The following is a 19,045-nucleotide window of genomic DNA, read 5'->3' as shown; positions in this document are numbered from 1 at the left end:
TGAGCGGTGGACACGTGCAAAATCTTTTATAAATATCGAAAACCCAATAGTAACTCAATCATGATACTAGCAAACAAAAATGTTTATATCTCAGAAACGGTTGACCTTTGGACCTATGTTTACTAAAGCTTTTTTACTCTATACACCATATAAATATTGAATGCTTTTTTTTGAACACCCTGTATAATAATGCTTCCCAAATTTTCTCCAATAATCTGGAATTCTTCCAACCATTCTAAAATTATATCCTTCCGAAATATGAATGGAAATTCATAAAAAAAAAAAAAAAAAAAAAAAAATAATTGAGAATTCTCGGAGACAGGATTCTCGAGCACAATCGCAATTTCCTCCCTGTGCCGCACACGCGAGTCTCTGCCTCGTTGCTCCCGATTTTCTGCGTCGAGGGACTTGAAAAAATGTTCCTATCCCCCCTTCGCGGCTATTCGAAGAACGATCTGATTTCTCGAGAAACGACCCGAGACACGATTTTATTCACGGTCGAGATCCCCGTACGCGATTCGATAACGGGTGACCCCGATGACTTCTCCCGATATCGTCTCGCGGGGTGGATGTCAATAAAAATGCAATTTCTGCAAACGTATTGCGCGTCGCGGGGCGTAATGCCTCGCGAAAGATTTGTTTACTTAGGTATCCGACGATATATTGGTCCCAGGAAATATGGATTCACGGTTGAATAGAGGAGGACAAAACATTCGAAGTGCGAAGAAATTGACAGAGCTTCTTCCCTCGCGCGGCCTTTACCCCATTCCGAACCGTTGCGGAATTTTCCCGTGTGCTTCCTCGCGCGCCATCGCTCCCTTTATTTCCTTTACATCCGAACTGCCTTTCGATCAGAGGCTTTTACTCTTCTGTGCCAGCAGCCGGCTGTCGAAGTATTTTGTAATCCCAGAAAATGGTGTATTCCGAAAGGAAACAGATTTCACCCCTGAACGCGTCCTTTATGCACGCCTGAGCCCGATATTCTTGTTTCTAGCTGTATGTATTCTGAGATTCCCTGCCGCTGATTTGTCGGAATCTTGACGTGGAAAGCTTCGGTCTGGAGGGTTGGATTGTAAACGCCATTAGCGGCTGTCTGATTTTTTTTCCCGAGGCGAATTCAGTGATTGCGCAAACAGAAATTTTACAGATATCCATATTCGGTTTCGTCTGGTGTCACCGTCAGCACAAGTGCATTATTTTTACTAGGTCTTCAATTATTATTAATTGTACACCTCGAGTCGCGAAAGGTATAAGCTATTGAAGAAAATAGATGTAAACTAACGATACATTTTAGAATCTGAACGGTCACAAGATAGTGGTCGAAACATTGTTATTCAGTTCGTTATCCCCTGAAAGAGTCATTATACACCGTTCTATACATTGTAAGTTATATGAACATTGTAATATTATGATTAATATATTACCATTAGCGATTGTCTGACTTTTTGCATGGGCCGAATTCAGTGTTTCCGTTTTATCTAGGGTCCCAAGTGAAGTATCCTTTCTATATCTTCAATTATTGATAATTTGTACACCTCGAATCGTGCAAGATGTAGATCCTGTTCTATGTATTATTATTTTTTTAGAAAATAGATATAACTGTGTATTGTAGTGTTTTTATTAATTTTATTTAATATAGATTTTTACATTGGCTAGAACTATATTAGAATTATTATGGTCTATATCAGTCGTTCTCAAACTTTTTTGTCCTGCCGCCCCCTTTCCAAAAAAAAATATTACTTAGCGCTCCCTGGAAATTAATTTTTTTTTAATTTTAATAGTAACTAATAGGAAATATATATGTACTAATGTTTCTACCTTTTTCGTAAAATATAGTAAAGGAAGGTATAAATTAGAAACATTGAATTTTGAAATTATGAAACTATTTATTGAACTCGGTATAGAATGTAATACAAAAAAAAAGTTAAAACATTCGAAATCATCTTAATGAGAAGGATGAACCTGGTGTATTTCTAACAATTTAGTAATCCTCGGCTCTATTTTCGTCAACAGTAATCTTAAATCACCGCGATTTACTATTTGCAATTGGTTTCTTTTTTTTGTTAATAAAATGATTACCGCACTGAATCCACATTCCACTAAATGTGACAAAGAAAATCCAATTAAGAACTTTTGAATTACAGCCCACCCTGGCCATCAGCGCCCCCCTGAATCGCTGCAGCACCCACCAGGGGGCGGTGGCGCCCACTTTGGGAATCACTGGTCTATACAATATCACAATTAAGAAAACTACGATTTATAACAAGTACCGCGTCTTAACAACTTTACTCTAGCGCCTGACAACGTAATTCAACTCCCAAATATGGCATATTCGTCGTAGCCTTCTCTTTGCACCCCCAAGAACTTCTCGCTGGGCCCGCTAGCCCTTGGGTTCTTCCTATCCGTTGCTACCTGGCTATCGCTTTCTCCCTCACTACGTTTCCGTGTAGTTTCACGATACTACAGTATTTTAAAATTGTATTTTGAAAATAGCTGCAAACTAGAGGTCGAAATGTCGTTGTTCGATTAGTTCAATTTAGATTCATTACTTTAGAGTTTTAGAATTTCCTGTATGCCAGGTCATCTGAAATTTTATTTAGATCGTGAATAAACTCTTGTACTGAATAGATTTATCCTGACCTTTTTGGGAATGCGCAAAATAGCGACTGATGGAAATGTCATACATGAAACCAGAAAAGGTCACGCTGAATATTCATCTTTAATAGGACACGTCGAGTTTTCCATTTGGAGACTGTTCACGGAAAAGGCTGTTTCGTCTTACTAAATATAAAGTTTTCCGTTCTCGTAACGCGGTCAACCGTACTGTAATGTACTTTCTTAACAAAATTATTAATTCACTAAGTTCACATTTCTTTGAGTTATATTATACATTTCACACGTTTTAGGTATACAATTACTAATTTTAGTACTATTCGAATATCGATCGTAACAGAACAGACAAGTGAAGATCGCCATGCGATCGTTAATATGTATATGTATAGCTTCATAGTGTAACCTATTACATTATGCATTTGTATTTCTCAATTAAAATATATTATTTTATTTACGGACCATACATACAAATAACGTCCTATAATTCGCGTATAAATCAAAGAGAACGTGATTCGTTACCTAAAAACAAATTAAAAATTTATACAAAATTTTGTTGTGAATGCTTCATTTCTGAAATAATTGAATCCGAAAATATGTAGCACATGTGTTAATTGAGATAAAATTTAAATCAACGATTATAATTTATTTTTAGAATAATCATTTATAATATTTTAAAAGCTCGAATTTATTTTCCTGACTATAATCCCCGAAAATATTTTATAAAAAGATAGAATGACATCAGTGTGATCACTGATCAGGTTTGTCACGCGTGCCCCATACATTTTCAAAATCGATTATTTGAAGAATGAAGTCTTGTACAGAAAACTTTCGTTCTATATTTTCGACTAACTTTTATGTCAAGTATTATTTTCTCAACTGGTTTTTATATTATGCCGGAATTGTCAAATAGTATAAAACGTATACTCCAGTCTTCCCTCGAAATATATAAATGATTTACAATTTTTAATATTCATATTTGAAATACATGAATTACCTTCATTCGTATGAATAAACGATCCAGGAAACGGAGACCATGATTAAAGAAGAAGTTTAAATAGCCTATATATGCATCAACCTAAATGCAGTATCAGATTTATCTCGACAAATGATTTCCTGGTTAAATCGTAACAGCCAGCTTAACTCCATTATTATCGTCATCAGAAGATTAGAATGAAATAAACGACACTGCACTGTGGATCACAATTTATTCGTGGCGCGATAAGGGTAGTTTAATATTAGTAAGAACTATACGTGAGTAAATATATATTCCTTTATTTAATTATCGCTATAATGAATTAACAAATAAAATTCATTTACTTTCTTTCTGTATAGACTAGGGCCTTGTCTAATAATTTTAACAAGTTTCATTTTCTAGAAACAACTATGTCTACAAGTATACACAAAAATGAGAGAGTAACCATCACTATTATATATACCTGTATTTATTACTTAATCATTGTAGCAGCTAAAATAAAAAGAAAATGAGGAAAATAAAATAAGGAAAGTTGCGTTTTAAATACTTTCTTACTTGTAGCTTGTGAAGCTATCATTAAGAACTGTCAATTATTATGAAAAGCTATAGAAATAAATCTCCACTACCTTCTGAGTGCAAATAATTGTTTATTTCTAAAAAGTGAATCACATTGGTCGCATTGCGAATAAAGCCTACTTCGATTTAGACACGTCTGCAGTGAATATCTATAGCTGGGCATGCACTATTCTTCCTTAAAAATTTATGAAACAAGCGAACTAAATCTAACATAAATAATGCATGCTGGCTGTGGAAAAGAAGTTGGAGCTTACCGGAATCAAGCAGCTTAACAACGTTTGTTCTCAATCTTTTTTTCCTCACTGATTCGTTTAATCTCCGCGCGTAGTTTCGCAAGAAATTCGCCGATGCCCCACTCCTGTGAAAAGGGGTCTCGTCTCCATGCAAATAATGCAATTAAGAGATTGGAATGTGGCCGAGATAACGCTCTTTACCGCGACAGTCAAGATTTCCCTCTCGTTTTCTCCCCCCAGCACGATTATGCATGGAAAACCAACATCTGGGCACAGAACGAAAAGTCGTATGAGTAGCGGCTCCAACCGTTGACCTCAAAGCTGGTAAAGAGGTGTGGAGAACGTCGATTGCGTTGAGTAATTCATAGCACAAACTTTTCATCCAACGCTCGCCGAAATGTATAAAAAACGGTGTTGAAACGTCGATAATCAAAAACAGTAAAGGCGAAACGTTTCCAATAACTGAATATTTTGATAATCCGCCTACATAAATGAAAGAGGAAATTGGTAAATGAAGAATTTGATGTATATTTTTGTTGAAAAGGACATACAAATTATTTAAAAATATGAATAATATACTGAGTAAAAATTAACATATTAATGTGAAAATGAATCATTGTTAGATTAGTAATTGTTATAGAAAAATTTGGTACATAATTGTGTTGCGTAGCACTTTAGAATTATCTGAAAATATAAATAATGTACCAAATAAAGATCAACATTGTAATGTGAGAATGAAGCATTTGTAGATGAAGTTATGGCGCGGCGTTTAGATCTATGGATAAAGATGATAACATATTGTCAACCCTTCTCGATGATTGTAATTAGTTAAATGCAGTGTATAATGTATTTTTAACTGAAACGCTTTGTGGAATAGTGAAATAAATATTCAAATATTGCCACAGAATTCTTTTATCACTAAATAAAACTAAAGAAACATCAGTTTCATTGGTTTATCACCAAACCAGTAATTATAAAATATTCTACAATTTTAAATTTACATGAACTTACATGAATATTGCGTTTAACTTACCGATAATCCAAAAACTTTCTGAAGATTTAGTACCAAATGACATTAAATAAATAATCACAGACAAATTTCTCGATTGCTAGACGTTATGAAGCTACAGTGGGTGTAGAAAGTATTCGTACATAGATCAATTTCCAAAAAAACTATATAAAATTGTAATTTATTAATTTATTTTTCATAAATAATAACATTCTAAATATTCTCGGAAATCTCTAGAATAGATAGATTACAAACAAAAATAGCTATTTATGTGAGTTGCGAAATTAACAAGAAAAAAAACGATTAATCGATAGAAATACTGTGAGCAATAAGTATTCGCACAACTGTTTAATTGTTAAAACTTCAATAAAAAAAAAAGAAATTTACATTAATTTATATGTACATAATACTTTCTTCGTAGGATTTTCTTTTGATTTTATAATTATTGTAACTTTTCTAAGCATTACATTAACTAAATTATTAGTTATTCGAAGTGGGATTTTTTTCCATTTCTCTATTAGAGCCATTTTTAAAAGTACTTTACTGGAAATTTGATGTTTTCTAATTCGTACGGAGCAATAAACTAATGTGTTTACGTTACAAACTCTACTGTAAATGGTTCGTCATAAGAATCGTACAAATACTTATTGCTACTATACTTTTACCCACTTTTCGCATCTTTTTGTTAATTTCACAAATTCTATTAACTAGTAAATGTTGTTTGGACTATATTTGTCTTAGAGACTTCCGAGAATATGTAAAATATCATTGATTACAAAAAAGAAGTTAAGAACCTACAATTTCACATGAAAGTTTTTTGGGAAACTGACCGGTGTACAAATACATTCTACACCCACTGTATGCTTCTAATTAGATTTTCCATTAGTGTTCATCTAGACTTCTTTCAAAACAATTGATATTTTTATTGTTAAATAATATGTTGAGTTTAAAAAGATTAGGAACAATTGCTTTAGGAATTCGTATCTATCGTGCACAGTAATATCTACCATTATGGCGCACGTTCTTCCTTCGTATTTTCATCGAAGAAGGAAATAAAGAGGGTTGCGGAACGCGTTGTCGAAGAAGCCCCACGTCTCGAACCAATCTATCGCGCCAGAGATGAAAAGAATAATAGAGGGTGAATATTGTAAAGGGAATAACTACTTTTCTGCATAGAATTCGAGACGAAGCAGCCCCGAGTGGATATGCGAAGGGAACGAGAAGAATAGGCGGTCGATTTTCTTCATATCGAGTACACGGTTGGTGGATTCGCTCGTTTAACCTTCGCCATATTCTCCTATAACCTGCTAATCTATCGTTACACACGGATAGAACGGCGACGCGTGAGTGAAATATTTATTAGACCGAGCGGTCGTGGGTAAATCGGTGAATGAATTTTGAGCTGGTGTTGTGATGTGGCTGAGCAGCTTTAGGAGATCCCTTTGAAGAGATACGCTTTTAATAACGCTTTGTGGCTTGTATTTCGTGTCTTCTTTCCTGATGACGATAACGATGAATTTATACTGTACGCAAGGAAGTATGCAATCTGTTCCTTACTTGGTTGAATGAATTAAAATAATTTATTTGATGTTCTACGTGTGGTTAGGGCGGGAGAAGAATAACAGATTTCCATATAACATAATATTAAATTTATTTTGTAATAATTTAAATTGAAGTAAATACAGATTCCATTTCTGTGTAATGTCAAAGTTTGAGAGTGAGAATTGTATCATTCTAAGGGAGCCCTTTTTATTTTTATATGGTTCTGCAGTATCCAATGATTTCAACGCAAAAGTTAATAAGAAATTTTATTTTTAATTCAAATTTGAAGCAAAGGAATTGATCAGCGTGTGATCGATGAAAATGGACATCTATGTCAGATTTACAAATAATTTCTTTGATTATTTTAACGGTTAGTTTCATTACAATAAGAATTGAAAAATCGTCTATAATATGGATAAATTTTAGAAGTTCAAAGACAGATAAAAATAGAGTGTTTCTAAACGAATTGTATGTTTACTATAATTTATCATTTGATAAACAAGTTTTGAGAGTTAACAAACTTTCAATACACTCGAGTTATTGTATATAATTTATTCTATATACGCTGACTTTAAGATTAATCATTTTAATGCAGATTTGTGAAATATTATACTTGTAATTTGAATTAAAGGTTAACGAATTAAGGTAGATACAGATTGCTTTGACGCGGCGTATTCCCACGTATTCCCACGTCACCTCAGGCTCCGTGGGATCACGTCAGACTGTCTTGACCCCTCGCGAACTCATCGCCTACCAAATAGGAGCAGATCAGCTGCTCTAAAAATCAACATGCTTCATTTCTGAACTTGTAGAACTGCGTGTATTTTTCGGTTTATCCGTTGCGTTTGTTGTTTACTGATTGAATGACTCCTGGTCGAAGAGTCGAGAAAACCCTATGCTAGAATTTTGTACCAGGCGCATTATGACGTGGGCCCACGCGGTATCACGTCACGTCAAAGCAATCTGCGGGATCCTTTATTCATAATATAATACATTACGATGGTTCACGAAGAAAATTATATAGTACATCGTTTTTTATTTGGCCTATTATCATGATCACAAAAGAAATTGAGAAATTGTCTATAATTTTGATGAATTTTTTGTGTTTGGAGACACAAAAGAATGCAGAGCTATTCTAAAGGAATTGTATATTTACTCAATGGTCGTAGCTGGATAAGAAAGGACAATTATTTCTTCATTGATAATGTTCATTTTTTTCATGTATGTTCTAATAAGTCTCACTTATATCAGTCATACTTTAATGAAAGCAAGATTTAAGTAAAGTATCTATCCAATTGTTTAAAAACCTTGTCAATGAATCAAAAAACGTTTACTCCACTCCAGTAAATACGAATTTAGCACAAAATAGCTTTTTATTTGGGTTCCTCTTCGTATAAATTACAAATACGTTGGTGTATTCAAATTAATGGCGAGTAGTATATATTATTTTTCAGTGATAGTGTTGCGTATTACGCTTTAATATAGAATGATTTCCATGTAAATTTGAGTGCAACTCTGGTTCCTTTCGGTATTGCCTGCCAACAGTTAACGTTACGTTACTTTGCGTGACTGGAATGAAACCAGAGATTCTTTAATCGTGCATCTACAGATCAAGAAAGTGGGCTTTGCGCGGTGAGTGAAGGAGCGTGTTTCGCGAGAAGCTGATTTTCGAAGAGCCCCGAACGTGATCGGAATTCGAAACAAGTCCGCGGAAAGAAGTTCGTTACAGTAACGAAGCCCGGTAAACCTTCCCCCAGGGTCGAGTTGTTCTTAATTTTCTTTCAAAATAGCACGCGAGTTGAGTCGCCGCCAGGAATTTGTAAATTGTTCCATTGACCTTTCCGTATGCATCGCGACCGCTTAAGGAGGTATTCTAGTAATTTTAAATTAAGAAATTAATCTTCACTTGAACCTTCGTAAAAATTCTTTGAATCATACCATCGAGGCAGATTTTTTCTCGATATTTTTCAGATAATATGAAGAATAGTAAATAATTATTTAAGAAAACGAATATTTGTTTATATTGTATTACACGAGATGTATATCAATTTTAATTTTGATGCGATTATACTTTCATATAACAAAATAAATTAAAAAAAAAAATATAACCGACTTCGAAAAATATTAAAACTCTACTACAAAATATGAAATAATTCCTACTTCCTTTATATTAAATTATATTAGATAAACTTTTTGGAGGCACCCCCAACATTTTCCCTGAGGAAAAAAGTTGTTTCAAATCACCCCCCGAACCACCCCTTTCAAGAAACTCCAACATTTTTGAGACACCATGTTTAGACCATGGAAAGATGATCACGTTTGGTACATTCCTTGTCGAACTACACCAGAGAATAGGAATTTTGCAATAACAATAGTCATGAACAACATAAAAATTCATAAATTTTTGCAAATGTGATCATATTGAGAACCTGTCCGGCAACAAGAACGTAAGGAGTTTCATAGATTTCATTGATTTCAGGCCAAGCATACGTAAAATAGTACGCTTTTTGCGATAAAAAATGATATAAAATGGTAAAAAATAAACCAAGATCAAATGTTTTTTATGGGGCCAAAAATATATGTATACATGTCGAATTGAGTAACCTCCTCTTTTTCGAAATCGATTAAAAACGAAAATGATGAAAAACCATCAACGCTATGTAACAAATCGGTTCCTAGAGAGATTTTGTCACTTCCGTGTTCTTGAGACTTTAGATATAGGAATATATTTTTAAATCATTAAATTAAAAATTAAATAATTGACTGAGCAATAATCTTCACGAAATTTCACACAAATAGAAATTGAAAATATTTCGCGACCAAATGGTTGGGTCTACAACTAGTATGCTGTAAAAGTTATTATGAAGAGCAAGTCACAAATTTTATTAAAGTGATTGAAGGGTCGTTGTTTCAACACTTTTCAATATTTATTTCTGTATGATCTGTTACTATACTATACTCTTACTGAACCCGAAACAAAATCACATTTTTATTTGGATCGCGATACTTCAAAAAATTGAAGGAGGTCGGAACGACGTATTCATTTAATAAATGACTATTTTTACACGCAAAAAATACATGTGTCTTGGAAATGAATCTATGAATAACTGTGCGAAGCATGAAAAGGCTATTACAAATAGTACACGAATAAAAAATTTAAGAAATACCTTTCTTAAGGATAGAAGACGTCGTTATTCACTTTTTATCTAAAAAAAAGTAAGTCATTCTATTCGTCAAGTGTCTCCGCCAAAAGACCTACCATTCCTTCACAACTGAACGTTTTCCTTTCCTCCCATTAACCGTCTGTTTCGCTTACATAAAACAACAACAAAAGATCGAATAACAACGAGAACGCCCAAAGGGCAAAAATCATTTCCCCCTTCATGAAAAAAAGGTTATTCACCGTCTATGTAGGCGAAGTTAAGAGCCCCAGCCTCTTTGTCAGCCCTTTCGATGTTAACAAGAGGGCCTCCAACTCCCTGAAGCTTGCGACAGCTTCGACAGATTCGTGCGCGCACAGCTGCCAATCGATTTCTCCCATAAAACCAAGATTACCTTCTGCGGTGTCGTAACCAAGCCTCGAGTAAACGTTCTACGGTTCTCGTTTCCAGTGATCGATAAAAAGTTTCAAGGTCCGGAACGTCAGTAGACGAAACGATCGAAAACTTCATCGAGCCGCGGTACGAACTACTTTCCAAGACTTGCCTCGTAAATCACCAGGCTCAGAAACCCCGTTCCAGGAGAATTTCTGCAACGAGATATCGCTCCTGTTGGCGCCACGGCGCACAGTGCGACAAGGAAATGGATTTCGTGGACGAGACTCAAGTTTTCGAATCGCTAAAATTTATTCGTGTATTTTTGATATATTGGTGCAATTTAAGTGTCAGGACGGAGAAATTCATCACTTGAAACTAACTTTATTGCATAGTATAATAATTATATTTACTACAAATGACAAAATTTACTTTTTTTTAAATTTTGAATAGACACTGGTTACGTTTCCATTATGTTGAAGATTTAAGTATTTTATCATTTTTCTTCTCTTCTCTGTGTCGATTTTGCATATCATACTGTTGCGCTGGGAGTTGAAGACCGCGAAGTACTCATTATCAAGGCAGGGTTTATAAAACGAACAATAACTTTTAACGTTTATCAACAACAATTCAATACAGTTTTATACAAGATACACATATTAGCTCGGTGTCAGGTCTGTCACCATTCTATTAATTTTAAATATCTGCCGGATTTTGACAACCAGAAGAACGAGAACTCATTTCCGCTCGTTCACAGGAGCATCTGCACATTGTCGCAATATCTTCACACTATCGCAACGATACAACTTCGGAATATTGCGTGGAATCTTCATGCCGTCGCAACAATATATCACAATACATATATAGTCATATTAAGACAAGCATTCGTGAATTTTGATTTACAAAAGTAACTACTACGGCAAATGCTAGATTATGTAGATTATAATTATCTCTAAACAAAGTTTTAGCCTCTTAGAAGTATTCATAAATATTAGTCTAACAATCAATGTGTTAAATCATTTTGCGATATGAACTTGTGTGGGATTCTATTTTTAGTAAGGATGAGGGGAGGTGAATAAAACCAGTATTGAACAGAACGAAAAAATATTTAATTAAAGTAAGAAATAAAAATAACGGTGTTTCTCGGTTTGTCGCGATCGACTGATTGTCGTCTTCCGATTGTTCCCTCGATCAACCGTCCGTGCCTTTTGTTTTCACCTAAACCTTAGGACATTCGCCCTCTCGCACACATTCTTACATTCTGCAGTCTTTCCATTCACGCTGCATGCACTCTGACATCACTACAATCATCCTTCACTTGTGGAACAACCTAATATTAAAGACAGCAAACATCCCAAGACTCCTAAACGTTTTGAACACGCTATTCAAACCAATCGCTCGTCTTTCTATTCCAGCAGACTGTGCCTTAGACGTTTCGCGAATCAGAATCAGCCGCGAGCGGTTCAAGAAACGTCGAAAGTTTGTAACGCATATCTAAGAGCTCAAACTGTCGTCGGATTGGTAGCTAATTAAATACAGCAGTTGACGAAACGCCGAATGAAGGAGATTTATTGTAAGTAAATAGAATTAGGAGTTACGAGTGCCTTGAGTAACCTCTGGCTCCGACTGACGCTAACCCAACTAGAGCTAACCTAATCTAACTAAATAATTAAATTAGTACCACCGTCTCCGAGTGTGGTGCCCCCCTTGTCTGCGGAATCCAGAATCTACCCTTTGTCTTCTCTCAGCGGTTGCATCCGGATTGTGTTCTCCAGTTGCAACTTCTTACTATTGATTCCTTATCGTCGAACTGTCTGCATGTTGAAAGGTTCACGTGCAGTTAAAGACGCGAGCAGATGTAATTCGCTGAGAAAATTTATGAGAAACAAGCAGAATCCGATTGAATCGAATCTCGACGAATCTAAACGAGAAAAGTTAGAAATAGATACGTTGCCTTGAATAATAGGAAACTTCGAATTAGTATACACAGATGGATATCGTCTGAAGAGTTGATGAAGATGCATGAAGAGGTCTAGAGCAAGAAGTCTGTTATAAAAAGGAATGATGATAATGGTAATAATGAGCTTATTAGCATTAATCAAACCTACCTATAAATACAAGAAGATAATATACAGGGTGAGGCATTTAAAACGTTTACGTTTAGCGAGAGAAAGAAAAATGTCGAACAAAAGTTGTTTGACTTCGAGGAGCACGCAACGTAGTGCAAATAACTTTTTTATCGGTGGAAGTGTAGAGGAGATGTGAAGCTCGACTTTGTTTTTTTAATTAGAATGATATGATTTCTATCCACATTCTGATAGAGCGTTTCGAAACGAATACAATTACCTATAGTTGAAGGTCATTCAAAGTTACACAGACTGACTGTAATAGAAAATAAATTGAATCAAGGCACTCTTCAAATATTTCATTAAGGGTAGGTTACCGTTCATGTCGATGAAAAATTAGATTTTTTTTTTACATACTTTGCATCTTCAAGGTTAGGTGTTAAGAACACGTAGGTAAAATGATATTTTCATATCTAAGGTATTTTAGAAGTTATAGAGTCGGCTGAGAAGCAGGTAGCTGTTTTTTTCAAGTCTCAGCTTGTAAATTATTTAGAGTGAATAATTTCTTCTACAGAGTGTCTACGTATAAGTCCAGACATACGCAGGGTGTCAATTTTACAACAGATTCCCAACAAAAAATTACTCCTAGACATTTTCTTTGTGTCGCTTTATTCTCGAAAATTTTCACTTTTAATATTTTTTCTGCGTTTTTGACTTGACACTCTTTAAACGGCCATAACTTCACCAAATTACAGTGTAAACTTAAAAGTAAGTACACCATTCGAAAGAGCGTTAAATTTCCCATCTCCATGATGACAAACTAAAATTTATTACGTAGATTTAACAAGTGAAAAATTCGGTCAAATTTTACATTGTGAAAATGTAAAAAAATTTGACTTTTTCTGTATTTGTTTTCCGGTTTCAAAGACACAGTTGTTTAGCGGGCACTCTTTGGGAAAAATTTCCTGGAAGTCTCAGCTTTTGAATGGTATTGTCAAAAAGAATTGTACGGTGGTATTTTAGGGAGAAAATGACGTTTTAATACAGAAAAGCGTTCAAAATGCCCGTCTCCTCAATCAAAACTTATCGGTTCTCCTGCGCCGAAAACATCGAACTTTTGATTTGTGAAATCGATCGTGTTCCAATCTCCATATCATTTACCGGTACACCGAGGTTGATTTTGAGATACATCAAACCCGATGTCAAGTTAATTTTAGAGTTACAAGTCAATTTTTGTTGAAAAATATCGATGTTTAACTAAAAACCCACGCATTTCTGCATTCACACGTCATTTTTTCCCTAAAATACCACCGTATAATTTTGTTTGGCAATACCATTCAAAAGCTGAGACTTCCAGGAAATTTTTCCCGAGGAGAGCTCGCTAAACAACTGTGTCTTTGAAACCGAAAAACAAATACAGAAAAAGTCAAATTTTTTTTCATTTTCACAATGTAAAATTTGACCGAATTTTTCACTTGTTAAATCTACGTAATAAATTTTGGTTTGTCATCGTGGAGATGGGAAATTTAACGCTCTTTTGAATGGTGTACTTAGTTTTAAGTTTACACTGTAATTTGGTGGAGTTATGACCGTTTAAAGAGTGTTAAGTGTTAAGTTGCAAACGCATAAAAAATATTAAAAGTGAAAATACTCGAGAATAAGGCGACACAAAGTAAATGTCTAAGAGTAATTTTTTGTTTGGAATTTGTTGTAGAATTGATATTTTACGTATGTCCGAACTTATACGTAGACACCCTGTATATCCATCTCTATTAATTCATATTAAAAAGTATAATAACTGATACTGACCATTCTTTCTCTTGACGGTATATAGTGTTTCCATAATTCGATGTGTGCGTTTTTAATCGGCTAACAAACTTCTAAAATCATTATCAATAATTTCCACTGCAAAGAAGTCATTATCATGATGATTCAGAAATTATTGATTCAGAGTTCTATGAATCAAGGCAATGTGATTGTCACGATAGCAATCAGAATCGCTTTCCTATGATCCGAGGATAGTTGGTATCAGGTTTCACGCTCCGGGATAACCATTTTCGAGTGCCAAATCCCCAGAGTTGTTGGTGTCAAGTCTCAAAGCACAGGAGTCACCAGTATCGCGTCTCGCGTCTCGCGTCTCGTTCTCGTCGATATTGGCTCTTGGAAACTTACTGTCGCCAATATCGCCTTCGCCTTTTAACGTTTCGTTTGGTTTATCCTAAATAAAAATGTTGAATATTGGGTTATTATGTTTGTTTTAACACAGCTAATTAGCTATTAACCATTGTTGAATAAATAAATTTAAAGCATTTTTCCTCCTTAAGAAACTTCTTTAAATTTTCTAAATAATAGATGTATCACCATTGGTCACTGTGAAAATTTTATAAATTACTTTTATATTTATGAGTCATCTTCGTATTCAACATAATTATTGACCTATAAACATACAGCAAAAATGATAAATATTTGAGACAACGGTGGAAGCAAGGACGATAATATAAAAACAGGAGAGTCTCTAAAAAATGTAATATTATAGAAGGTAGAATGTTTAATATCCTTTTGATTAATTTTAAAGTACATTTACACACACATTCCTCGATTTAATATCAAAATCACCTTTCTTTGCGCCTATTTCTTCACAGTACTCGTTCGGTAATTCACACATTCGCATTCTAATTTATTGAAACCCCTATAATAATAAATATCCAGTACTAGGTAAAATTAATTATTCCCTTCTCATTAATGTATTTGAACATATCAAATTCCATTTTACTCTCTGCATGTATATGACCACTGAAATAGGAAGCTTATGGCCTACGATGTATGAAACTCGTGATATGCAATTCGGATTGAACATTAATAGCACGTGTTAGGTATGTCGTATAAATGTGCGCAAGCAACTATGATACCCGAAATCTCAAAATAAATAGGAAGAACAAGAGGTTAATCAAAATTAGTGTACACGCGAAAACATACAGTTAGCAAAGTAATTCGCCTTCGCCTTTAATTTAATTCATTCTTTTAAAGAAGAAGACGGATAAATGCAACAGCATGTGTAGCGTTGGAACTGAAATTATTTCTTGACTCTCGCGATTCAGATAATAAAATGCAACTAAATATGTAAGTAAATAAAAACAACGATATTTGGGGATAAGCCCCGAGGAAAAGAGACCTTGCGGCCAACAACCTCGTGAAAAATATATTTTAAATTAAAGTAATATTAGGTGGACTGGAAAGTAATGTCGTTTCTTTTACATTAAATTCAAACAAATTTTTTATAAATTTCTAATTTTAATTATTAATTGTATAATCGCTCCCGTTATCAATATCCTTTTGCCATCTAGTGTGCAAATTGCCAATGTCAGATCGATAAAAATCAATGAGCTGATGAACGATAAACAAATATTTAAAATTGCAAACACGACATTATTTTTCGGTTCAATACATGCGTGCATGTGAGTGAGTATGTGAATTGTGTGTTCGTGTAAGTGTGCCAAAATGATTACGCATGGCGTAAACATTTTACGGATCGTGTATGATCGCTATAAATTTGGATGACGACGTGGAATTGTCATCAGCTGGACCGATTGGCGGCACCGTTATGAATTTGTGAATCTTTTAATTGTTTTATGTTATGCGTTATTATTTTGTGTTAATCACGTACCTTTCATATAGCAAAATTGCAGATACAATAAAGACGATGCGTTGTGGATGATGTTTTCCATACAATCGAATGAGACTTGGTTTCTTTTTGTAAATTTCATGGTAGACATCTTTTGTTTGTGTGACGTCGACGACCCATCGTGGTTGGCGTCGTTAATTACTTCAGACACGTATCCGTCTGAGAAGTTTGTCAATGGCCAACCTATGTAGTCGTGCGAGATTCAAACGTTTGGATCCGTTTCAATCCAGCAGCATGAATATTTCAAGCAACTACATATGTAGATAATACAACTCCTTATAATATTAATCTCTCTCTTCACATTCAACTTTCACGACTGTTATTACATTCAACAGTAGGGAATAAAATTCAAGAACGGTTCGAAGCCTCGCGAAATGATTCGAAAACGCCAGAATTCTCATCGAGATATCTCGGTTTAATTAAAAGAAAAAGCTCGAGAACGCCGAAGCGCGAAACTATTCGCTTTTTTATTGGGGACATACTTCTTGAAAGGCCAAGTTTTCCCAAGAGGGGGGAAGTTCAGATATCGATTCCCGTCCATTCGACGAAAGACTTCAACGTGCTTGCTTTTTAAACAGCGTATCCCAGACGAACGATCGCCTCAAACCCGGATGGACGTCCGGCCAATCCCGTTGAACCATCTTCTGCACGACCTCGACACTTTTTTACCGTCTTTTTTGACGCTACGATTTCTCGAGCCAGAGAAAGTGCATGCTCGACCATCCCCCTACCTCGTCATCGTCAGTTGTTGGAACTTTTCACGCGTACAAACTCTCCGAAGCGAGCAAGTTTCGAGGAACGTTGAGTTTTGCCTCGATTCTTTTCATTGTACGACTTGCCTCCGCGTAATAACACGTCCATACACTCTATCAGTTTCCGAGCACGTTTCCGTTTCCAGAACGTGCGCGGCTCACACACCTCGTTCGATTATCTTTCCACCCCTTCGAACTTTACTATCTATCGAGGAACAAATGTATTTGCGCGTTGTCCGGCGTTGATTGATTTTTAAAAGTGGCGAATCCAACCTCTATACACCGCAGGGACAGACGGACCTGTAGGGAAAAAAGTGTAAACGCAAATATTGTTCCCAACTTGGAAATCCTCTTCCTTTTTTTTCTGTATAAAAGCCGATTGGAAAAAAATTGGATCGATTTAGAAATTTTGTGGCAGAATATTCAATCTCAGCTAGCATTAATATGTATAGCAAATCTTCTTCAACGGAGGATTAAACAGTGTCCCCGTAAAGCAGGATTATACGTGGACTTTGAGAATATTTTTTACTAAGGATAATAAATATTCACACTCCACGACATCAGTAAACAAATATCAAGAAATTTAGTTAATTTTCCATTCAATCGTTTATAACTATACTTTAAGTAATAATATTTACTCGTCATTTTGTTTGGTTGAATTACCAACTTTCTAAGTATGTTCTCAAACTGATTTCTATTACGATTATACATTTACATATATTTAGTAATTATTAGATGTAGAAATTAATTCTTTGTCATCGAAACACAGATTATTTCGACATTTGTATTTACAATTATACGTGTTCTCTTGCAATATATAGCTGAATGAACATTAACAATTGTATGGTTCTTCTTTATAATTAAATGGTAAGTTTTCCTTAGAAAGGTACAAAATTAATTTCTACACCTAATATTTTAGAGTCTATGGAATAATGTTTTTATTGAAGATTTTTTTTATATTTCACATAATAAATTGTATTTATTCTTCACACAAAACTCCCATTTATACTATGAAATGTACCAGTCCATGAACTAAGTATTAAAATTCACAAGTTTTGTAATTTTGTAATGTAATTGTAATTATTAAAACGATCGTATGCTGATTAGCTATAACGCAGTAATATCTGTAATATACTTTTTTTTTTCATTCTCCAACATTAACATATTTTCGCAACCTCCGTGCCGATTATTATAATTCCTGCTCTCAAAACAATTTTTGTATCGTTTATGATTATTTTTGCTTCCAAAGAAATATCTTTGCCTCTGTAACAATTTCATCATCACCTAGAGAGTGTATTTCAATAGTCGACGTGGCGAAAAACGTTGCGTGTATCGTTCCCGGCTACCAGTTCTGCATCATTTTCCAGGAATGCATAAATTGTCTGGTCTGTGCGCCAAGTACCAACCGTAAATATGTCGCGACTCAGCGTGGGTCACGCAATAACGTAATTCGTGATATCTATCACGGGTTTCTTTTATTGTTTTAACGCGTAAAACACTCGGAATCCTTGTACGTGAACGTCACTAAGCACACGCATCCGTACTTGTTTCAGGATAAACGAGAACACCACGAGATCCCAGTTCATGGCGTACTTTAGCTTCTCGTCCAGAGCAAGCATGTCCGTTGGCTGGCCAGTGAAAGGCGGGTATCCAGTGAACAACACAGGTAAGACATGTTACATTTAATTCAGCAGTGCCCGTGATATGTCTCCGACCTTTTTCCTATATTTATTACCTTTTAGGAACATGCGAAAAGGAAACGGATAGGAATCCGAGAATTATTTCAAAACGATAAATTTTAAATAGGAAATTAACGAGTGACGCTTTTGTATCACATTTCCGTGGAATTTTGTATTCTTTTTCAACGTAATTGATATTCTGTTGACGAATTTTAAGAGATTGGAAACAGTGATCAAGAGTTGTCAGTTACTTCTAGAATGATTAATACAAAATATTTCTTACGCAATATTCTATTGGCTATTTTATTGTAGTCGTTTTGGTCATTTATACATATAAAGTTCATAAAATGTAAGATAATAAAGAAATTGTACATATGTTGTGGTCAA

General features: G+C 34.8%; 1 protein-coding gene across 1 annotated transcript in view; it reads left to right on the top strand.

The window, feature by feature from the left end:
- Positions 1-19,045, top strand: part of LOC128891206 (uncharacterized) — a 599,859-nt gene that overhangs the window by 386,699 nt on the left and 194,115 nt on the right. Inside the window, exon 6 of the mRNA XM_054150532.1 lies at positions 18,533-18,645. Coding sequence (XP_054006507.1) covers positions 18,533-18,645 — 113 coding nt within the window. The remainder of the gene's footprint in view (positions 1-18,532; positions 18,646-19,045) is intronic.

This window comes from Hylaeus anthracinus, unplaced genomic scaffold, assembly GCF_026225885.1.
Source record: "Hylaeus anthracinus isolate JK02 unplaced genomic scaffold, UHH_iyHylAnth1.0_haploid 12001, whole genome shotgun sequence".
Classification (NCBI taxonomy): Eukaryota; Metazoa; Arthropoda; class Insecta; order Hymenoptera; family Colletidae; genus Hylaeus; species Hylaeus anthracinus.
The sequence above is the reverse complement of the archived record's forward strand: the minus strand, read 5'-3'. Positions and strand labels throughout refer to the sequence as shown.